Source organism: Paracoccidioides lutzii (assembly GCF_000150705.2).
Source record: "Paracoccidioides lutzii Pb01 unplaced genomic scaffold supercont2.28, whole genome shotgun sequence".
In the NCBI taxonomy this organism is placed as follows: Eukaryota; Fungi; Ascomycota; class Eurotiomycetes; order Onygenales; family Ajellomycetaceae; genus Paracoccidioides; species Paracoccidioides lutzii.
In genome coordinates this window covers 319,271-341,781 of record NW_015440974.1, presented here as the reverse complement: position 1 = coordinate 341,781, position 22,511 = coordinate 319,271, and the positions used below count along the sequence as shown (strand labels likewise).

The 22,511-nt window shown below is 46.6% G+C and overlaps 9 protein-coding genes across 9 annotated transcripts; 5 read left to right on the top strand and 4 right to left on the bottom strand.

Annotated features, from left to right (window-relative positions):
- Positions 1-186: 186 nt before the first annotated feature.
- Positions 187-1,438, bottom strand: PAAG_08020 (26S proteasome regulatory subunit rpn-8; the record flags this gene model as incomplete). The annotated part of the gene is made up of 3 exons (XM_002790088.2): positions 187-819; positions 899-1,170; positions 1,255-1,438. The coding sequence occupies 3 exons, from the start codon at positions 1,436-1,438 to the stop codon at positions 187-189; spliced, it is 1,089 nt and encodes a 362-aa protein (XP_002790134.1).
- Positions 1,439-2,431: 993 nt separating this feature from the next.
- On the top strand, positions 2,432-3,576 carry PAAG_08019 (adenylate kinase cytosolic; the record flags this gene model as incomplete). Its single annotated transcript, XM_002790087.2, has 4 exons — positions 2,432-2,600; positions 2,709-2,761; positions 2,882-3,036; positions 3,123-3,576. 4 exons carry the CDS (start codon positions 2,432-2,434, stop codon positions 3,574-3,576), a joined length of 831 nt encoding a protein of 276 aa, XP_002790133.1.
- Positions 3,577-4,838: 1,262 nt separating this feature from the next.
- Positions 4,839-5,513, top strand: PAAG_08018 (hypothetical protein; the record flags this gene model as incomplete). Its single annotated transcript, XM_015846397.1, has 3 exons — positions 4,839-4,854; positions 5,059-5,216; positions 5,391-5,513. The coding sequence occupies 3 exons, from the start codon at positions 4,839-4,841 to the stop codon at positions 5,511-5,513; spliced, it is 297 nt and encodes a 98-aa protein (XP_015700832.1).
- A 783-nt stretch (positions 5,514-6,296) lies between these two features.
- PAAG_08017 (NADP:D-xylose dehydrogenase) lies at positions 6,297-7,522 on the bottom strand (the record flags this gene model as incomplete). The annotated part of the gene is made up of 2 exons (XM_002790085.2): positions 6,297-6,910; positions 6,997-7,522. The coding sequence occupies 2 exons, from the start codon at positions 7,520-7,522 to the stop codon at positions 6,297-6,299; spliced, it is 1,140 nt and encodes a 379-aa protein (XP_002790131.1).
- A 1,160-nt stretch (positions 7,523-8,682) lies between these two features.
- Positions 8,683-11,072, bottom strand: PAAG_08016 (hypothetical protein; the record flags this gene model as incomplete). The annotated part of the gene is made up of 5 exons (XM_015846396.1): positions 8,683-8,736; positions 8,823-9,200; positions 9,294-9,489; positions 9,560-10,752; positions 10,905-11,072. 5 exons carry the CDS (start codon positions 11,070-11,072, stop codon positions 8,683-8,685), a joined length of 1,989 nt encoding a protein of 662 aa, XP_015700831.1.
- A 1,712-nt stretch (positions 11,073-12,784) lies between these two features.
- Positions 12,785-13,248, top strand: PAAG_08015 (hypothetical protein; the record flags this gene model as incomplete). The annotated part of the gene is made up of 3 exons (XM_002790083.2): positions 12,785-12,934; positions 13,013-13,047; positions 13,113-13,248. The coding sequence occupies 3 exons, from the start codon at positions 12,785-12,787 to the stop codon at positions 13,246-13,248; spliced, it is 321 nt and encodes a 106-aa protein (XP_002790129.1).
- Positions 13,249-14,030: 782 nt separating this feature from the next.
- Positions 14,031-16,951, top strand: PAAG_08014 (M protein repeat protein; the record flags this gene model as incomplete). Its single annotated transcript, XM_015846395.1, has 6 exons — positions 14,031-15,406; positions 15,455-15,550; positions 15,605-15,717; positions 15,771-16,153; positions 16,548-16,634; positions 16,742-16,951. The coding sequence occupies 6 exons, from the start codon at positions 14,031-14,033 to the stop codon at positions 16,949-16,951; spliced, it is 2,265 nt and encodes a 754-aa protein (XP_015700830.1).
- A 1,014-nt stretch (positions 16,952-17,965) lies between these two features.
- PAAG_08013 (coproporphyrinogen III oxidase) lies at positions 17,966-19,399 on the bottom strand (the record flags this gene model as incomplete). The annotated part of the gene is made up of 2 exons (XM_002790081.2): positions 17,966-19,108; positions 19,190-19,399. 2 exons carry the CDS (start codon positions 19,397-19,399, stop codon positions 17,966-17,968), a joined length of 1,353 nt encoding a protein of 450 aa, XP_002790127.2.
- Positions 19,400-20,504: 1,105 nt separating this feature from the next.
- PAAG_08012 (Microtubule associated protein) lies at positions 20,505-21,077 on the top strand (the record flags this gene model as incomplete). The annotated part of the gene is made up of 3 exons (XM_002790080.2): positions 20,505-20,594; positions 20,742-20,974; positions 21,044-21,077. The coding sequence occupies 3 exons, from the start codon at positions 20,505-20,507 to the stop codon at positions 21,075-21,077; spliced, it is 357 nt and encodes a 118-aa protein (XP_002790126.1).
- Positions 21,078-22,511: the final 1,434 nt, after the last annotated feature.

The following is a 22,511-nucleotide window of genomic DNA, read 5'->3' as shown; positions in this document are numbered from 1 at the left end:
AAAGTGAAAAGAGACGAATCTGATTTTCATGGCGTGTATTTTACAAATATATGCCGGCTAACAACACCGTAAAGCCATGGAACAAAACGCTAGGTAAGGTGGATAGGGACATAAGTAGAGGGGTTAGATCTAAAAGGAAAAAAGAAAAAGTAAACGGGTAAAAGAAGACACAGCCAAGAATCAAATTCACCCTTTCTTTTTCCCTTTTTCCTTCGAGCCGTCTTGCTCCTCTTTGGAATCGTTGCCGGTAGGCGATTTGGATTTCTTACCATTGTTGTTGCCATTGATGCTGTTATTCATCGAGCCATTCTTCTCCTCTTCCTTCTTCGCCTCCTGCTCCTCCTGCTGCTGACGATTCTGAATCTTGTTGTCGATAAGGTCATGGAAAGCAGTGATGGCCCTGATTAAGCTGCTCAGATATATAGCCATAAGCTGGTCGTTGGTCTTAATGCTCATTGCACGCGCAACTTCCGTGTTCTCAGTTTGCGACTGCTCCGTTCCATTCACTGGGGCGTTCGCACTAGATTTGGGCGTAGAAAGATTTGGTAAGAGATTGAAAACATCCTGGAGATTTCCAAGAATGGCGTGATTCACGGGTAGGTCGCCGTCGAGTACTTTTTGTAGATATTGACCAATATCGCGGAGGCGTAGGTGGAGTCCTTGTAACGATTGTAGTTGGGATGTTATCCGGGTGGAAAGAGTGCCGACGGCAACGTCTCTTATATCCCTCAGGAGATGCTCGACACCGATCTCTTCTGCTTCTTCAGCTTCAATTATGGAGGGGGTATGGACAAAGGTTTTTGATGTGGTAGTTCCGTCCTAGGTGATCGGATTACGAAGTTAGAAAATAAAGCTCTTAATAGAACCCGGGGAGGGTTATGCCTAAATAGGTGCGCACATCTTTAATCTCCTCAACAGCAAAGTAGGCATCGGTAGGTACGCCAACCTCCTTTGGCTGTACGTCAATAATGACTAGTAAGGGGTTTGGCGTGTATCGTTTGAAAAGTTCATTGATCTCCAGATCAGCCGCTCTCAGCTTAGGGCCGGAATGGTACCACCCTATAAGCTTCTCACGAGCATTAATCTTCTTAAACATATCATTCATCGACTCTACAAAATTGTGATCTAAGAACCAGACGGACGGGTCCTTGTCGTCCTCCTCGAAGGGCACTAAGAGGGAGTCGCATAATGTGTTAGCTATCCCAGAAGATATTTCTACAATGGAAAGCGCAGGGTCTATAGATATAAATTTACCAGCGAAGCTGTTTGACACTCTGACATTCTTGCCGTCATTCTGGCCCAGCAGCACGCCGACTACTCGCCTTCTCGTTCCCTTTGCTGACCGTCCGTAGTGGTCTGCTACTGAGAGGAGGACTAATGGAGCGACGGAGACAGTACGTGTCACCAGCGACAAGGTGTCTGCGGTGGTTGCCGGCATGCTGGGTATGGGAGGAGTATATAGGTAGACCGGCCGCAAGAGAAACGGAGCCGAAGATAGTCGCAGAAGGGGGATAAAACTGCGTGCAGTGATGTTTGTCGGGTGTAGCTCTTTCGATGGCAATCACCAAGGCTTGGCTGTAGGAATGACTAAGCAAGAGCAAGCTCCTCACTAGCCACATGGCTTCTGGCGTAAGGGTGAGGGAGAGTGGCGGGACTCTATGTGGCTGGTGAGCACCAAGCGGCTAGTCCGCTTAAATCACGTGGTTATCACGGTTTCGGCTGCCCCCAAACATATTTTGCAGATCATCGTTCAGCCCACCTTGCATACCGAGTATTGTGAAGATGAAGATGAATGTTACGATGGAGGAATATGTTGTTGAGCTTAAAAAGGTTACAGTGTCTATATAGAAAAATATAACCCTGCTAGAGTTAAGCTTGGATGGATATATGAGGGCTTCGTCTTCGGGTAAAGCCTGGAAAGTTGGGGAAAAAAACATTGGAGCTCACCGGAAGAGACAAAAAAAAAAAGATCTTTGGCAATAATAGAGTTTTGAGCTGGCTGCTGTGGAGACACCGGGTTCCTTTCCAGTTCGCGGCTTGCGCGGTTGTTCCTAAGGGGCTTTACGTACTTCAGTATGGACAATCTGCACACTCTTCACGGTAAATAAACCACGCAGCCTCACGCACCTCGGCCGGGCGGGAGCTTGGTCCCCCCATCACAAATTTCTTGGCTTCGACCTTCCATCTTTCGTCTGTTTAAATTTCCACCTCCGGACACCTCCCGTCGCCGCATACATTAAAAAACATTTTCCCCACCACTCTACCATCCAACCCGAAAAAACAGTCTTTTCTTCTTCCTCCCTCTCCCCTCTCCCCCTCCCCTCTCCCCTCTCCCCCTCTTCCTCCGTTTCCTTTGTTAAACGAGCGACTAGCGGATTTTGGTTAGGATCGGCTCCATCTTCATCTTCCGTTCAGTCTCATTCCTCACATCATGGCTCCCATCAAGGATGAGACCATCGACAGCCTCAAGAACATCATTGGCGAACTCGAGTCGCGGGTGGCTCAATTGGAACATCGATTACTCCATGGCGGTGACTCGTCGAAGCCTAAGTCCGTCGCGGAATCTGTGCGGATGATTTTGATGGGCCCTCCAGGTGCTGGTGCGTGGAGCCGAATCTCCTTCCCCCCTTCCCGTCCTTTCCTGTCAGTTAGCTATTGCGGACATCACGTAGCTTGTATGTGCAGCTACTGATTGAATTGATGTGCAGGCAAGGGAACTCAAGCTCCCAATATCAAGGAAAAGTTCTGTGTCTGCCACCTGGTGAGTTGCTACACATAACCTCTTTCCGCGTTCGGGAGGAAAAATCCTCAAGTGGATCGATTGACTGGTAACTGACTGAGATCGTGCCTTTTTTTTTTTTTTTAAACCTTTCCTGTGCAGGCCACAGGAGATATGTTACGGTCACAAGTCGCTCGCAAGACTGAGTTGGGCAAGGAGGCCAAGAAGATCATGGACCAGGGAGGACTGGTTAGTGATGAGATCATGGTTAACATGATCAAGCATGAGCTGGAGACGAACAAGGACTGCCAGAACGGGTGCGTATTACTTTTTCCCACCTTTGGCGCCAGGCATGGAATGTTGCATTTCTTGACTAACATAACGCTATTGGAAACATATATAGCTTTATCCTGGATGGTTTCCCACGCACAGTCGCCCAGGCTGAGCGATTGGATGGCATGCTTGATTCGCGTGGCCAGAGGCTTCAACACGCCATCGAGCTCCAGATCGACGATGCGCTCTTGGTTGCACGGATAACTGGTCGCTTGGTCCATCCAGCTTCGGGACGGTCGTATCACAAGATCTTCAACCCCCCCAAGGAACCCATGAAGGACGATATTACCGGGGAGCCATTGATCCAGCGTTCTGATGATAACGCGGAGGCCCTGCAAAAGAGACTCAAGACCTACCACTCCCAAACTGCCCCTATTGTTGGATACTACAAGAAAACTGGCATCTGGACGGGGATCGATGCTAGCCAAGAACCTGGACAGGTGTGGAAGAGCCTGCTGAAAGTTTTTGACAGCGACAAGACCCCTTCTAGTCCAATACTTGGCAAAATTGGCCTGTCAAAATAAGGCCGGCCTAATTTTAACATCATTTTTCCTCTTATAAATCATCATGTCCTCATATCTCGTTAGCTTTTTTATGCACCCGCTTCCGTTTTGTTTCTTCTCTTCACGGATTCCCTCTACTTTCTCCGGTGCCGGGAATGGATCCGTCCTACTTCCTGTTGGAGAATATATGTGCCCCATGATTTTATACGCGAAAAGCTTCTATTCCATTTTTGCTTTGGCGATAGGTAAGCAACTGTACTCGTACATAGAATGCGGGATACGCAGCTCTTGTATCATAATACTTTTCCGCTGTCAATCAACCACTTTTGGCAAATCTGCTTTGTCTTGTTTTATTTTCTCCGGTTTCAATCTTTTTCTTGCTGTTCTAAGGGTTGGGTGGTTGTTTTTCTTGTTCTCTATTAATAGTTGTTTCCTTTCAGTCTACTTGATACCCATGTGTTGCTCTGTATTCGTGCTCAGGGGCTCTGATATGTCTGTTATCAGATATCAAAAACAAGTTATGGCATTTATATTAGCTTGAGCCAAACTTTGCTATATATCTTTTTTCTATGGATTCTGACACTGTTTTGGGCCAAGAACACAATTTATCTCTTGTGCGTGGTGTGTTGATGGGAATGCCCTGTTTCCTTGGTGACAGAAGCCCTGACTCCCTGATGCCATATCATGCCATATCAACTCTTCACATTACGACCATCTCATAACCTCGCTAATCCACTCCTCTTCTTATTCCTCAAAAACTCTTTCATCCTAGTCTTGTTGAATCCTCTGTTCCCAGGTTGTTTCTCATCAGCAATCCTTACCTATATCAGATACTTGCTCTAATTAGGGCAAAATCCTGTTCATTCTCTTCCTCAGTCACAGCTTTCAGCTCTATCACTCCTTACTTTTTCAGAATATCAAGTTATCCATCTCACAATGGGTAATTGTTTTTCATGTGCTTGTGAGGGTCGTCATAGCCAACCAACCTCCTCTGTTGGTGGCTTAGAAATAGGGCAACCTCAATTGTAAGGCTCTTCCATCACTTCTCCTTGCTTACCAGCTATATCACCAAGTCCAGTGGCATCAGCCTCTGTTCCCTGGGCCTCCCCCTTTCTGTCACCCTACTTTGGCTTCTGAAAACGGGGGAAGAAGAGGAAACAGGCCTTTTTACAAGTCCGTTTTACTCTCAGTACACTTTGTTATTATTTCCAATGATAGACAACTAACATCTCTCTTCTTTGTTACTATCATCTTTCAGTCCCAAGACCAGTGCAGATTTGGGAATGCTTCACCTTGAGCGTAAGTTTGTGCTCAAAACAGAGAGGACAAATCAGTCAATGTTGCCTGCAAACCCTCTCTAGAGTACCCCAAATCTTCAATTCCGCTTGGGCTATCTTCTTGTTTCTATCTCATTTGGGGCCCTGTTGGTTTCGCCATCTCAATCTCCGTAACCCCACTTTGCCCCTTTCCTTCCCCACCTCTATGTTGTTGGATCCCGCTAAGGTCCTCCCACCCCTATACTTACAGCAATTGTACGTTATGACGGCATTCAGATACCACCCGCCAACCCAGTCAGTTATATGGACCGCGCTTTGCCAACGGCTGAGGTGCCAAGCCCTCCCGCACCCATGCCTAACGATGACGACCTCATCGAAGTTATGGTGAGTTTATCCCGATTTCCTTCTTCTCTTTCATTCTCCATGCCCGCCTGTTGGGACTAGCTGCAACCCCTACAACTGCACTCTTAGGTTGAGTGAGTGTCACAACAGACTCCCCAATGAATGAATTTGATATTCTTTATCAGCTGGGAGCTGATTGTTGACATTAAACCATAGCCGGATCAATTGGGTTCCACAACTGATAGCAGCGAGACCGAATCACCCGACCCAACGGATGCGCCAATTCCAACTACCGGCGAGGAGTTTGATTTTGAAGTCGAACCCGGCACGGCTCAGTGAATATGTACTGTGCACACAACGGACCCTTTCGTATACGCTGACCCAGGCGACTACTAAAAGGAGACGCTGTGCGAACTTTATTTTCGGAGGACGGGAGCATTTGAAGATTCTTGAGTATTTCATTGCGATTGGTTTATTCTGCTTTTTTATTTAACTTCCCTTTCTCCTTTTTGCCCTTGTCAATCATCTGACTTCATGTCACGAGCGTCTGGTGATTGTTGGTTCAATAACTCTTCATTCATTCTTTGTTTCCATCTAGATAAGTTCGTTCTGGACAGTTACCTGTTGCCCAAAAACACAATATGGAATGGGAAGTCTGGTGTCTGGTGTCTGGTGTCTGGCGTCTGATGGTATGAAATCTCACAAAGTTTCTTTTGGTTTCGTTGATTCTACTGTAATTACTGTTATGTTTCGATGTTTTTATGATGGTGATGAGATAAGTTAGATATCCCAGCACCGTGAGATTTATGAGCCAACGAGAGAAAGAATCCCCACTTTATGATCTTGCATAGGCGATTCAACCTTGTCACCCTTCTAGGGGGGGTTGAAAATCCGTAACAACCAGTCCGAATCATTTGCAGAAAGTAAGGGCGTGTTTAATACATGTCAACGTGTCAGATTTAACCCCTAGCTAGAGCAATTAATTATCTTGCCTAATCGCTCCATGAATTACATTCGCAAACCTTAACTTGAAATTCTCACCCCCTATATCCCATCCCACATCACCCCACAGAGCCAGCACTCCCGCAAAAGGGACTATCAACCCTTAAACAACTTGACCGTTTAAGAATCTCTCTTCTTCTCCGGAAGCTTCAACGGATACACAGTCGACTCAATTTTCTCCGGATACCTCAAACCCCCCTGTCTCCTCGCCTCATCCATAACATCCATAATAACCAAACTCTCCTCCAACGGCATCGTCTCACTCTCCAGCTTCCCATCCCTCACACACCGTGCCACCTCATCAGCCTCCCAATACATCCCCTTCCCATTCCCCGGAAACGAACCTACAACCTCCCTAATCCCCACGCCCTCCCCACCACTGTCACACTCACCTGGAAACTTGCGGGGTATCACCTTGAAACTGTCCGGGTGAAACGGGAACCCGAAAACTTGTATCTCCCCACTCGTGCCCTGAATTCGCACGGAGGGACCCGCAGCCCAGTGTCCATCTGGGTTGGAGGATATGCGGAAGTTAGTCATGGCGACAGCTTGAGCTTTGTGAGTCCCTGCGGGCGTTGAGGAAGGGAATTCGAGAAGGATTGTGGTGGATTCGTCAGCGCCTGTGGGCTGGTAGTGGATCATTTGGGACTGGATGGAAGAAGGGGGTTTGCGTTTGGACGGGGGTAGGGTGTGGTAGAGCGTCTGGAATATCCAGGTTAAGGAATAGATGCCCACTGTGTATATATACACCGTTATTATCGCTCTCCATGCTGCCACAACTCACAGAATATACTGCTATTGATGTAATAATCGCACTTACCATCCAACAACACCCCGCCCGCCAAATCCATGTTAACCATCCGATGCGTCGTCCCCCACTCCCCCTCAGGATCCCTACCCCCATCACTCGTATCCGCCGTAACGCGCAGCACCTCCCCAATCTCCCCGTTCCCAATCAATTCCCGAATCTGCACCGAAAGCGGGAAATATCTCGTCCACACCGCCTCCATAAGAAACAATTGCTTACTCCTCGCCGTCTCAGCGAGGATCCTCGCCTGCGCGGCATTGACAGCTATCGGCTTCTCAACCAGCACATGCTTCCCCGCTTCCAGCGAGAGCATCGTGTTCTGGAAATGATGAGAGTGTGGTGAGGCTATGTAGACGATGTCCACATTGGCATCATTGACGAGATCCTCATAGGAACCGTATGCTGCGCATGGCTGGGGGATAGAGAGGTCTGTTACGAATTTCTCTGCACTTTCGCGCGAGGTGGAGGAGGCGACTGCTGTTATTTTGTGGGAGATATCTAGGGCGTTGCGGAGGGAGGAGTCGATGAGCAGATCCATTGCGAATGCTGAGATTGTTGACGAGATATCATTGTTAGATTATTGGGCGCGGTATTCATTTTATTTATATTATTCTTCTATGGGTTTTATTAGGGGGATTGGATATGATTCATACTTTTGGCAATCCCTCCCGTGGCTAATTAAATATATATATATATATATATATATACATACTATGTCAGCTAATTGAATATGTGCCGTAGGGTGTGGAATGCAAGAAGGGGGAGGAGAGTGTCTATCCATACCCATGAACCCCCACCTGGCAATGTATGGTTCCGCCATTATGATCGTCGATATATGCAGCGAACTGGGCTTGAGAAGAGATGGCAGCAGCAAGGTTTGGTTAACCCACACATGATCCTCCTAACTAATATTGGATGCTAAGATTGGCGAAGGGTTGACATAAACTTATCCAAACGCTAATGAGGGCTTACGTTTGAGTTCCATAGCTACCGTCATACTCACATTAACAAACCTTGAATTTTATGCGGAATAAGCTGCTGTTATGCACGATGGTATCATTAGCATGTACTACGCTGGGTGCGAATGGAACCTCGGTCCGTAAGCTAGAAACCGGAAGTTTGCGAAAAGTCAGGGTTTTCGGCATACCGATGAGAGCCGGTGGTGAAGGCATGAATGCTAAGCTGATGGAGAGCCAGCTTATGACTGAACGAAGAAAATGTTAAGACAGCTAAAATAATTTCACAGATTTTGTTTTCTTATTCTTAGTTCTATGACTATCAACTCAGTAAAACAAACAGGCACAAAAACAACAAGAATAACCGGGAAAAATAACGCGGAACTCAGGTTTTCGAATATTGTCTGCTATTGGAAAGAAAGGAGTAGATGACAATCTATGAAAAAACCAGAGAAATATAGACTCAAAGGAACCATGCCATGCCATGCTCATGGAAGAGGTTGAAATAAAACAAAACACCGAAGTCTAAGTCAAGCCTCTAGACAGACTTTTCAATGCAATGAATAGCAGCCAGCTTTTATGTTCAAACAATATATTGAAGTGGCGAAAGCAGTGAGAGATATTAGGGTATAAAGCCTGCGTGGCAGACCTGCTCTGGGGTCATGGGTACAAAGTGAGGCCGGCCGCTCAAGGGCTAAAAAAGTAGGAAAAGAAAGGGAAAAGCTTCTAGGTGTAAAACATGTCAGGATGCAGGTTCAGTTTTTATTCTAACACTAGCTGTGGCATTTTCTGGTTCCTGGAGACAAATGAGAAAAATAGTTAGTATACGACACCCCTCCGTTCAGGATTGCTGTGCAAAATAAACAACGTGAGGAGACTTACTTCCGCCTTCCTCTTCCCCAAAACCGAGTCAGGCGTCCGACTCCCAGTTCTACCCACGGGCGTTCCCCGCCCCGTCACCGTGCCATCTTTCGTGAGCTCCGAATAGCAACTAGCATGATATATCCGACTGCCCACCTTGGTAGCATCCTGCCAAATCCAATCCTGCGCTTCTTCAGACCACGTCGATTCGAACTGTTCCTGGCAGATGGGGCACGGCACGCTTCGGAGCGTTGCGTCATTTGGCGCGTGGATCCATTGCGTTTGTGGCGTCTTCTTTGCAGCCGCTGCGGCAGCGTCGGTTGCCGATCCGTTAATGGAAGTTGTGCCTTCATTAGTTGGGCCGATGTCGTCGTCGCATTCTAGTGAGTTTATCCATTCCTGTTGACTACTGTGAGCTGGGGTTACCGAGATATATATATATATATATATATATATATATATATAGACGTAGGTTCTTTTGCAGTTACATACCCGTTCATCCAAATACCAGCTTCGGCTTTGCCCGCGCTTGGTAGCTTCAGTCATACGTTGGTTGGTTTTGAAATGCCAGTCCAGATGGCGTGCTTTTCTTTCCTTCCCTTGATCATCCGATTGAAAGCGTCGGCCACATGTGCCACATCTGTTTGGCTTGTCTTCGTAAAGAGTTGCAATTAGATTCGGTCTTGGTCTAGATAGAAAAATGGGTAACACAGTTATTACAATTACTGTTCAATATACTTTGTTTTAGGAGCGCTTACATTTTGATAGACGCTGAGGTCATTTGGACATTGATTTTGGTTTCGGATAGGGTGGATAGTTGAGGCATGGCAACCGGGGTTGCATATCCCGCTTGTCCAGGGAGAATAAACGGAAGATTCGTGGGTGTTGGAGGAGTAGATGTCACAGGGGGAGGAAGCAACCCTCGGGCTCTAAGAGAGGCGATCAATGGATTTTCTGCTAGGGCAGGTGCTGTAGAAGGAGGCGGAGGAGGTGGCGTGCTAGTTGCTGCTTGTTGAAGAAATGAGGGGATATGCGGTGGCGGCGGTGGAGTGAGACTTTGTTGGCTTGTTCTCACTTTTAAGAGCTCTGCGATCGTGTTCGGATTCAGCAGGGCTTGAAGGTTTGGCTGCGATGTCTGGCTCTGTTGCATTGGTTGCACCGATTGCACCGGTGGAGTTGGAACAGCTCGTGGAGGCGGTTGGGATGGTGGTGAAAGCTGAGATACCTGGTCTCGAATAAGTCTCAACTGATCTTGAGGCAGTTTTTGTTGCTGCAGGATATTCTGGAGGTCTAGAAGGGCTTTTAGCCGTTGCTGAATTGAAGGGTCAAGGGGATTATTTGCGAAGTCAACTCGAGAATTTGAGATCAGATTATCTATATCACGGTGTAATGCGCCAAGATCAACAGGTTCTTGGACTGGGTGTCCATATGGCTGGGACTGCTGGGTTGGCGTTAGTAGAAGAACAGCCAGCGCAATCGGGAGGCATTGAGCGCTTACATAGAGCTGTCCATTACTTGGGTGCTGCGGAGGAGCATTTTGATTGGATGATTGCGCATATCGTGAAGCAACTTGCGGCGGAGTTGGAGTATGTTGCCAGGTGGTCGAAGTCGGAGGCGTAACAACTCCACGATTCCGGCCGAGAAGATCCTGCTGGCTTCTCGCCTGCTGGTTTTGAAGGGCAGCTGTTCTGGCTTTGATCAGAGCATTCTCAATACTGCGAGTTATCTCAACAGGAAACACAGGTCTAGTGTCCAGGGAGCCGGGAACAGGCTCTTTCCAAGTTTTCAACATTTCATCCAGTTTTTTCCGGGTCTGAGAGTCGACAAGAGTATATGCGTTCATGAATGTCTGATAAAGGTTGCGGCCCAAAAATAGGGTGTAAGGCGTTCCTACATTTTTCACAACTGAATCAACTACATAGAGAGCCGGGAGCTTCTGGGCTGGGGGAGTCTACAAATGAAAATCCGAGTTAGAGGTGAATATGTCAATATTGCTACAGGTGCTCGAGTAGTTTCAGGGGTCGCAAAGCATAGAAGGACTGACTAATGGGTAACAGAAACGGGGGCAAGCAGGAGAAAGCAAGAAAAGTATGAAGTACCTACCGTTCGGATATGATTCTCCAATACTCGGGAGATGGCCATCGCATGTTCTGTGTTTTCCTTAGCGATCACAGTAAGATTGCTAATTTGGAATTTATCGTTTCCTGTTAGGTCCTCGAGGGAGTTCTTGTAATCTTCCGCGACTTCATCAGATGCCAGTCCTGCCGACATGCTGGGCACTTGGTATACCGATGGAACTGAGAAGAAGATTATGAACAGATAAATAGGAGGATATCAAAGACAAAGTGAAACAAACAAGAAAGGAATAGGAAAGAAGAAACGTAAATATAAGCAGGGCAGAAAGGTGAAATGAGTTTCCTTGGAGAATTTTGCAGTAATGTCCTGTTTTGCTAGGAGAAGCAGTGAATGGAATCCTTTTGTCTCTTTCTTTTTGTTCTGTGTCTTCTTGTTTTTGCCTGAAGCAAGCTTCTGCTAAATGAGAGTGAGAATTGTTTAAAATAAGAAATGAAAAGTTAGGACAGAATTTGTAGAATGGTTACTAGCTATTCCTTGTGCACACTTGACAGAACAGGCTGATGTGAAACCCTCCAAACGCAAATATCTCCCTAGCATAATCCACCACCCATACAACCTCCGCACGATGCCACCAGTCCTATTTCCGTCCTTCTCAGCAACAAAATGCCAAATACTCCAACAGCTAACGTGCTGGCAGCTAGGAAAGCCGGGGTTTGGTTAATAGCAGATGATGTATTGCCCCAGGAGGCAAATTAGGAATCGGGGTTGCAAAGCAACACCGACAGAAGAGGATGGGGGTAGAATCAAACTAGGGGTGGGTAAAATGAGATAGAAGAGTACAATCAAATACAAGGTTGCTGGCAGTGACAATAGAAAGTATGAGAGTTATGCAAGGGACAGCCGTTGCTGCTAGAGGGTATGGTTATCGTTACGTCTTCGTTGTCTTTGTTGTCGTAGGATGAAGCGAGTTGAAGATTTTTGGAGGTTGAAGATTGAGGCTCAGCGAAGGAACGTTCGTAGCTTGCGCCTTTGACTGGGATGAGTCAGCGAAAACCACGTGATCGTGTTACCTTGTGGGAGCGTATTGTTCTGTGTGGCTTTTAAGCGGTTGTTGTCCCCGTTGGGGCGTAGACGAACAGCACCCGAGCGCGGCCACGCACGTGATTCCGCGCATATAGACTATGCGACTTATTCCCTTCCAATATTACCAATATTACTCCGTACAAAGATCAACCCAAAGCGACCCCGCCCGCACGTGATCGCAGATATAAGAGTCCTAACTGTGGGAGCCTAGGCTTCCAAATACTACGCACTAATTAATATATATTTGTTGGCTCGGTTTGACCAGGTTTGCTTACGCTACTGCACGTATATCACGTGATGTAGATAGCCGCCCTCCGGAACCGGAAGGATTAGATCAACGAAGGCGGTAACTAATTAATTGTTGGGCATGCCTGCTCGGTAGCCGCCCACCGCACGTGATATACGCGTATATTAGTTAGCTAGCCAGTCCTCCCACCAATGGAAGACCAACTGATCAACGAAGGCGGGGAACCCCGTCATCACATGCGCAACGGAGGATCATGTGATGCGTGGTGAAACTGGCTGACTCACCCCTTCCCTGGGGCAGCCTTAACTAACCCCAATATAGGTTACGTACGATAGGCATCCCCCATCTATGACTCCAGGACTTCCATACCCAGGGAGACGCTTTTTGGATTCTTGCATGGTTGTCACCTTGGAACCCATCAGACAAAAGTCCATTCATCGGGGAATGCAACTCTGCATGAATACATGCTCCCGTCCTTCACTGCTGACATCTATCTCACTTCATCCAGCAATTTATCATTTGGTACATGTTTGGATATTTAGACTTCTAATATTACCCATCCGATCTGATCCTCACAATGAAGCTCTTCTCCGTCGCTGCTCTTCTGGCGCTTTTGGTACCGGCAGCCCTCGCAGGAAACCAACCCATCAAATCATTCGTGGTTAGCTATCCGGACAATACCCCTGACTCCGTTGTCGACCAAGCTATCGAGGCGATCCAGATGGCTGTATGATACCCAGATATTTAGTACCCACCTGAGGGGAGCGTTTGATATCTAACTACAATCCACTAACGGTGATTATAGGGTGGCTTCATCACCCATAGATATAACTTGATAAAGTATGATGCTGCCCTCAATTCACGTCCCTATTGACCTCTCGCTGAACCATGGTCTGCGAACTTAGGGGATTCGCTGCAACAGCTCCGGCACAGGCGATGGAATTAGTGTCGACCTTGGGAGAGGGATATAATGCTTATGTCGAAGAAGATTCCACTGTCAGCATTTACAGCCAGATCGTTAAAGTCGGACCTGGATCCTAAATTCTCACGCCAAGTGAGCCGTCAAAGTGGGAATTGTATTTCACAAATTGAATCATACGCCGGAATATTTCCGTCGACAGTTGGATTTTCCATTTTCTTTCGGCTGCTGTGGGGAGTCACTCTGCTTCTCGGCGTGCGGATATCAAATTAATCAGGAGGGTAGGCTAGAAACAAACAATCTGCAACTTATGTGCCTTGATATTCTTCCCTTGGGCAGTGGTTGTACATTTCATATTTGATGGGTTAAGTTGATTGGCCTCCACTTTTATTGTATTTTCTTTGAACGATATCCTTCTTTTCTTACATTCGGAGGACGTCTTTGACAGGAAGTAAATAAGCGAAAGTAGGCAGATACGACAAAGAATTCCAAAATGCGTTGGGTGTCTCGTTTGATTATCATATTGGAAACATTTAAACATGATATTTAAATGCTAGCATCAACTGTAAGAGTATTCAACTGCTCTGAATTATTTAGGCACGGATGGCAATGCCCAGATTGTACTGCGAAAATCGTTGTTGTATGGGGCAGGGACAAGACAATTGTTTGGGCCCATCCCTTTCCAAGGGATCTCCGACGCCATCTTTTAAATATATGGAACTTAACGTGACTTCTTGTTTACTCCGCACACGAGTCGCATCTCCAACCCACCAGACAAACACGGCTTTTAGGTGCTGCCACACTCATTCCCCCGCCTCCTCCCTTCCGTACCATGATGTGGGATCATTTTGGTACTAAATTCTTGCATATCTTGTAAATCCTTGCGGCCCAACCCCTCGTCACAATGCTCTCCGACCTCGTGTCGTCGACCCTCCTCGAATGGATCAACAGCTTTAACCTGGGGACTACCATTCGATCCATTGACCAGTTAAATGATGGCCCTATCCTCTGGGATACTCTTCAGGACATCGATCCGCAGTACTTTCTTGGAGAGTTACCGGAACGTTCTCCCTCAGACCACTGGGTTCCGCGATGGCAGAACCTCAAATACATCCACAAGGCATTGATCGGGTATATAAGGAACCAGAACGAAGGCGAAGTTCCGTCGGGACTTAATATCTCCCCCGATCTAAAAGCTATTGCAGAAGCTTCGTCGACAAAGGAAACCAACGAACTACTCAAACTATTCCTTCTCGCCGCCATTAGCTCGCCAAATGCTGAAACCTACATAACGACAATGCAGAAGCTGTCCACTTCGACACAAGAAGGCCTCAAAGATATCATCCAAGAAGCACAGAATCCGTCCGATGAGAGATTGGAGGAGCTTGATTATGAGCGGAATTACAACTCCACAAGACGGGATTTGCCCATGGACCCAGAACTGCGATTTGAGGAGCGTTTCGGAAAAGTGCTGGCGGAAAAAAATAAATTATCAGATGAAAAGCAGGAGCTTGAGAAAACAGTGGAGGATTTGCACAATCGTCTAGCTCAGCTTCAAGAAAGCCACGATATGGTGCTAGATAGGCTCACATCTACGGAAGACCGATTGGCTATCCTTAAATCTGGCAAAGCGGATTTGATACCGAATGCCAAAACGCTCGAGAGTAGAACCCAGCAGCAAGAGGATCTTATAGCGTCTCAAGAAGCTAAAATACAGTCTTCTCAGGACGAAATCGATAATCTACGGATGACTGTTGAATCTCTACGCGTAAAAAACCAGAGATTTCAGAAGCTGCAAGACGATTACGACGAAGTAAAGAACGAACGAGATCAGCTCTCCAGACGAGCAAATGCGGCGGAGAAATACCGACAGAAGCTTCAAGCCAGCCACGATTTTGAAAAGGAGAATATTGCGCTTAAAAATCAAGTGAAGAATCTGCAACAGCAGTTGAGAGACAGCGATATTAGCCAAAAATCCTCTTCTGAGCGTGATGTGGAACTCGAGGAATATCGTCGCGTCCTCCCAAGAATAGAGCAAGATCGTCACGAAATTCAAAATGTCAAGAAGCAGCTGGAATTTAACAACCATGCTCTTACCGAAAGACTTCAAAGCGCAGAAGACCAAATTGCCAGAGATGAAGCCACGATCAGTGAATTGCGTGACCGAATACGGGAACTCGAGGGCTTGGAGAGCCCAATAACACCAGGGAGCACAACGCCAAAGGTTCACGGGACTTTTCAGAGGGATCTTGATGAAGTTGGTCGACGAGAAGCGCAACTGTTGGTGACACCTGTTCCATGCTCAGTGGATACGCTAACTTGTTCCAGTAAAATCGAGAACGAAGGGCCCAGACGAGAGCTTGAAAGATTTAACGGTGAAATGTCACATTCGACTGGGCTCGGTGTTGCGAAATTTTCAGAGAAGTGAGAATCAAACTCTCCCTTGCAGCGATCAGACTCTAATAACGGAAACCGCAGTGACGCATATCAGAAACTACAAGATGAATATTCAGCCGTTCGCAAGAAGCTCACTGATGCAGAAAACGAATTAGAAGAAACAGATCGACAGTTCCGGGACGCAAAATCCGAATGTGAGTCTATTGCCCAAATGTTTTCCTTCATCCCCTGGTTGACATTGTTGAAGTGGGCTCGATCAGTAACGATAAACTCGACATGGTTGACGCGGCAAACGACTCCTCTCCTCCGGAAATAATAAAAATGCGAGAAGGCGTACAATCACTTCGAAACAGAATCGAAGAGCTCGAAACCAAACTTTCAGCCAGCCAAACATTCGTCAAGGAGGTGTCTGCTGAGCGTGACTCCCTCCGAGACATGATCACCAAGAAGGAGCAGGAGATGCAAGGCGAAGATCAAGCCACCATGGATGAAATGAAGAGACTTCTCGAAGAGGTCACTGTCAGAATCAATAGCACTTCTGATGGGCCCCAACTCTCAGGGACTGAGTTGTTGAGGCAGTTTGTTGAGACCGCGGAGCGCAGCGCTGAAAACCTGGCGAAGAGAGCAGAGGTTAGTGGACAACTTTTTAACTCTCGAATCGCTTTTCCCACTTTGTTCTCAGATGATCCCCAAATGGTCAAAAAGGCCTCTTGGCCAGGTGAAGGATTTCCCAAACTGTACTACTATATCAACCAGACCGCAGGTGGCTAGGGTTGGATCTATATCTAAACTCTCCCTTTATGCGCGAAATAGATACAAGCATTGGCAGACGCTGTTGACCAGTCGTAGGTCCGGAGTGCCCTGTCGCTCTGACAATGGTCGCTCCTCCTCGCCGCGCTTGTATTGTATTTTATCATTCTCGAGGCATACCGCTATCTTGTGATCTTGAGCGTTCGTTTGAAAATTATGTTAAACCGGACCTCAATCCCTCTACTAACTTGCCGCCAACGCATGGGAGAAACAGCATATAAATCGGCAGAACGAACTTATAAAGTCTCTTCAAGAACGAATTGAGCACCTGGAGGAACAAGGTTCAAGTTTTGAATCACAGGTAAAATTTGAATTCTCTTACCCAGTTCTACAACAGCCACCTTTGCCTCTACAAAAATAAAAGCCCAAGGCAAGAGAAACCAACTAAAACGCACCCATAACTTATAGAAAAACCTGATGCAAATCATACAACGCCAAGCACGCGAGATCGCGCTCATTTCATCAGCGTGGTATGACCAACAATCCCGACTGCAGCATGCCAACTTTTCCATGCAGCGATACCGGCATCCCGCGAGCACCAGCACGCCTGGAGCGGAGGTTCATCGAAGCTGGCTTGCGAAGCAAAGAGCTCTCGTGGCTAGAGGCAATGAACGATGAAAAGCAATATATATATGACCAGCAGGTGAGGTTCATTAAGTTGTCTTGGATGCAACCTGGAAATGAGGTAAAAATCATCAGCACATCACACACTAACACCAGGCCCAGTGGTGCAGATACATCAGCCATTTTGTTCCTCTTATTTTTTAAATTTTTTTATTCAAAAATTTTTTTTAAACTTCACTGGCATATATCTCTCTTATATTAGACATTTGTCCTTACGTTTTCCCCACCCTAGCATTTTTATTGGATTTATTCGGCATATTTGGATTCTGATATGCCATATTTAACTCGCCCCCTTTGTCAGTACAAAAGACTTGTTCTTTCCAGTTCATTTCTCTTTAAATAAATCGCTGCAGCCATTTGCTATTTTTATTTTCCTTATCATCTTATCATTAATCCCCATCCATTCTCTTTTCCTCTTCTGCGTAGATTTCTTCTCTTCCCAATAGCGCTTGCATACACATCCAAAATGCATATTTACTGATTATATATATCCCTTACACTTTTGAAGTTTCTTAATTTTCATTTGGTTTCTTCCCACTAATCTACAGACAGAGCAACTCATCTTTAAATCATTTAATCATCTTGCAAATTCGCATGTTTTATATGCCCCTCACTCCGATTTTAATAACGCGCTTTGATGTGTTCTTTGGGTCCCTATAGATAGCGGAAATCTATGAAGGGAAATAACATTGAACGCCATGAAGAACAGAAACGGATTGTAGAGGCTCATCGCGCATTTATATATTGCGGAGAGACCCCATTAAGTCTTGATGAATTGATAATGTTCTTGATATTTTTTTCCAGTTTCTCCTGACTCTATACATTTTGAATCACCAATAATGTTAAATATCTTGCATCGGCGTACTACAATCCCCTGGAAGGAGAGACGGAGATGGAAGGACGGAGGGTGAGGGAGGGGAGAAAGAAGACACAAACAAGTGAGGTGGGAATCATCCATAAGACCAGAATCATCGTGAAAAAGGGAAATGTAACTCGAACAACTTCTCCTCAAACCCATTGTCTCGGATTCTTCAAGACATGACACAGTTCTCTCTCCCGCACTTTGTCCTCACCACCAGCTTCCTCCTCCTCCTCCTCCGGAGCTCTTGAAGTGCCATCAGCGACCCTCGTCCCGGACACCGGGTCCATATATTTCCACTCTGCCGTCCGTGGCAAACTCATTAATATACTCTCCACACGTGCGCCAGGCGTGCGAAGGCCGAAACTCGTCCCACGATCATAGATAAGGTTGAACTCCACATATCGTCCGCGACGGATCTGCTGCCACTCCTTCTCAGCGGGCGTGAATGGCATGTCCTTTCTCCTTTCTATGATGGGGATGTAACTGGGGAGGAAGGAAGACAGGGCATCCGTGACAAAGGAGAAGAGTGCCTCTTGCGGATTTTGAGATGTGGAGGAGGCGTGGGGGTGAGAGTGGGATTGTGTGAAGAATTCGGCATCGAGGTCGTCGAAGAAGATGCCGCCGATGCCTCGCGCTTCGCCGCGGTGGGGGATGTAGAAATACTCGTCGCACCATTTTTTGAATTTGGGATAGTATGTGCCGTCATGCTTGTCGCAGGCTTCTTTGATGGTTTTATGGAAGTGTTCACAATCTTCCGGGAAGAGGTAGGATGGTGTTAGATCCGTGCCACCGCCAAACCACCAGTTCTTGTCGCCACTAAGAGGATTGTTAGGGTCCGAGGTTTCGAAGTAGCGGTAGTTGAGGTGGACGGTTGGGGCCATGGGGTTTTTGGGGTGGAGGACCAGGGAGAGGCCGGCAGCGAAGAAGTCGAGGGAGTCGACGTCAGACCCGACGAAGGATTTGTGGTCTGCGCGCATCTTCTCGATGGCGGGGCGGGGTAGTTTTCCGTACACGATTGAGACGTTGACGCCGGCTTTCTCAAAAATGTTGCCGTCCTGCAGCACGCAGGAGACGCCGCCGCCGCCATTGGGGCGGGTCCAAGCGTCTGCCCTGAAAGGCTTGCCGTCAATTCTGGATAATTCATCCACGATCTTCTGTTGGTGTTCCTTTATCAGCTTCTCCATTCGGAGTCGCATTGGAGAGGAGTCGGTGATGGAGGTTTCACGTTTGGTTGCTTCATCCAGTTCCGCTATTGAGGGGCTATCGAGTTTGGATTCATTGTCGGTTATCTGTTGATGTTTAGAAATGGGTCAGTTTTAAGTCTTTGCAAGAAAAGAAGATGTGTCATAGGGTTGGGAGTTGGAAGTTACCATTGAGTAGATCATTGATCCTATGAATACAATGCCCACGCAGATTCGGAGGTATGGTCTCCAGACAGTGTCTCGCTCACTGGGCCGGGGGTTTGGCCTATATGACATTCTGCATAGTTGATTTCGAGGCAGTCTTGCCAATTGGCCTCTCAGCACTGCCCCTCGGCCTATAGCTTTTGGGATAGATGCATAAACGCGTTGCGGAGCCATACTTGGAGCCATACTTATCTCCCAACTGAAGAGAGGGGATCACTAGTGTTACAATTGGAAAAAATGGGCAGAAAACAAGGATCGAACAACTAATCCAAGGCCGCCAGATCAGTGGCCATGCATATCCGATAAGATAATTAGCATTGGTTAATTGCCGGGAAAATGCGAAGTTGGAGAGATATCTTTTCTTTTCAATCTATCGCAACCAGCCGAATATCACGTGGTGCGGAAGCTCGGATTTTCTGGGATGGAGAGCGTTGATTATGTCATATTTGCTCCGTTTGCAAATGGGTAACTAACTATGCTGGCATACTCGGCGTAAGGTAGTTAAAGGAGCGTCTCTTCAAGGGATCGGGAAATTCCGATGATGAGAGTCTCCGCCTGATATGGATATCCACTGGATAGAGGAAGGGAAAGCATCAATCCCTCGATTTCATCGATAGTTGGGCCTATCTCAAGTCCTAAAAACGACGGGTAGTCATCGATGTGCCTTTTTGTCAACCTAGAACCAAAGCGCGGAGCTGAGCAGTGGGAACAGGAACAGGAAAAGACGACTGGGCAGAAATGAAAATGAGCCATCGGAGTGACATAGATCTCAACAACGCAGGGAACCAAGGCACCTTTGCTTGATGAGTTAGCCTCAAGTAATGAGACACATGTGGCACACTGCTGCCTACCAGACACCAGACACTGCTCCTGCGCCCGCACGCTGGAAGCCTGGCGGATGACTAGTAATTTGAAGGTGTCAGTTGTAGCGGTACCTCGTAACTGGCTGCGTCCCGCTGTGTCACTCGTGCGACTAGTGCACCTTCTTGTACCAGTACCTTCTACGTATTATTGATCCACAGGCGTCATGAGTCACGTGGGAATGTGCTGGATTCACCCCAACAACCGCTTTCCAAGCAGCTTAGTCATGCTGCTATTTCAACCAGCGTCATCTTCCATCTGTCACCACCTCTCAAACGATATCTATCTCCCTACAACCCATCTACCCACCCCATCCATAAATACGACATAGCCACTGCCCCGCATCAGCCCCATATCCCCCTATTTCCCTTCCTACGCTATTCTATCCAACGTGCAGTTTACAACTTCCATATCCATCATGCGTTCCAAGTTCAAGGACGAGCATCCATTTGAGAAGCGCAAGGCGGAAGCCGAGCGCATTCGAGCGAAATATGCAGACCGTATCCCGGTATCATTCCCTCACTTCCCTCAACCACCCCTCTATCAACCACTCATGCCCAATACTTCGTTCACCTTTCTTATTGCTATGCTATGAAGACCACAACATCGTATGAATCCCTGTGCTGATGTATATATCCCATATGGCGGTGAGCAGGTTATCTGTGAGAAAGTCGAGAAATCCGATATCGCAACCATCGACAAGAAGAAGTATCTTGTCCCCGCAGATCTCACCGTCGGCCAGTTTGTCTACGTCATCCGCAAACGCATCAAGCTTTCTCCCGAAAAGGCCATTTTCATCTTCGTCGATGAGGTTCTCCCTCCCACAGCCGCTCTGATGAGCAGCATCTATGAAGAGCACAAGGATGAGGACGGTTTCCTATACATCACGTACGTTGCCACATGTGACCATGGTATCCCTAATGAATATCCCGCTGATCTTTTATCTCTACGGTACAGATACTCGGGCGAGAACACATTCGGAGAATGTTAAATTCAAATATGTGCAAAAACCTGTTCTAACGCAGTCTCTCTCTTTTCCTTTTATCTATATCAGCTTTTATGCTTTCAGCCTTTTCAAGGGCGGGCCATTTTGTTGAAGCCGGCGAGGACAACGATGCAATATGAAACTATGGGGCTGAATTTCGGTCGGGAGCATTTTTATGTACGGGCGTTTTCTACTGTTGCTTGGGATATAAACAACAATATTTCTTTATCGGTTTCTTTTCTCTGCTTGTTTTATCTTTTTTCTCTTTTGTTCTGCGTGATTTGGCTTTCACTTAGTATGCCTGTTTCTACTTTTAACTTTGATTGTTTTTTGACTGGATGTTATTCCCTTGGGCTCTGAATGGCATCTACACAATACGCAGTGGCGTGCTTTCGGCTGTCGCAAATACGATGCATTCATATGTACTACCGGTTCCCGTGCACCCGCCAGACGACCATCGAGTTGAATCGATATCAATCCAGAGAAGTGTTAATTCGGCTGATACAGCCTTGTTTCTTTTACATCTCTCGCTTTTCTCCCCTCGGCTTGCCTCAGATACGGGAACGTGGCAGTGGCAGTATGGGCTTGTGTCCCATTTCAACAGTCACACTCCCAAAGCAAAAGTAAAAAAAAAAAAAAAAAAGTAAAAAAGGAAAAAAAATATCTCTTCATTGATAAAAATGCAATATTGTTAGCTTAATTTACATGTTGTATTTTATCCTTCTCTCAGCTCGATATTATTGATGTTCTCAAATAATAAAGAGTTGCGGGTTTGATTTATCATCCAGGCAGGCAGGTATCCATTATTAAGCGTCTGTATATATATATTCCAAAAGAAAATATTCAGAAGTGGAAGCGGATATCATCGTTGCCAAAATATGAGTCTTATGATGATCAAGAGATTTATAAGAATATTCAAGATATCCCAACTATAGTCACGCCCAACTGTCAGTCTACACCTCTGCCATAATAATTCCTTTGAGTGCAAATCCTTTCTACAAACGACTATAACCACATCCATGCACCCGTACAGCAATTGAATGATGTAATTCCCTTGAAATGCGCGACTCCTAATCGACAGCGAAAACCCAAGCCCATCCAAACAGCCCAAAACTCCAAGATGATGGATGCAAATATATATATATACAGTATTGTAACCACCACCATCACCCCCGTAAACCATATCTTGCGCTCATCTTCCACCTAATATCATACAAACAAACCCCCCCAAACCGCCTCATAAATAATACGATAACAGTTTGAAGCAATGACAGTTCACGTCCAAGATGCAACGATGACATATGCCAGCATCCCACAGCAACGAAGAGACAGCCAAATCGTCCTATATCGCGAGTCGGACATCAGAGGGGTTGGGCTGATCCAGCCAATTCAGCCCTAGGACGGCATCCACGGAGCTGCCTAAGTCAAGAGAAAGGGGTT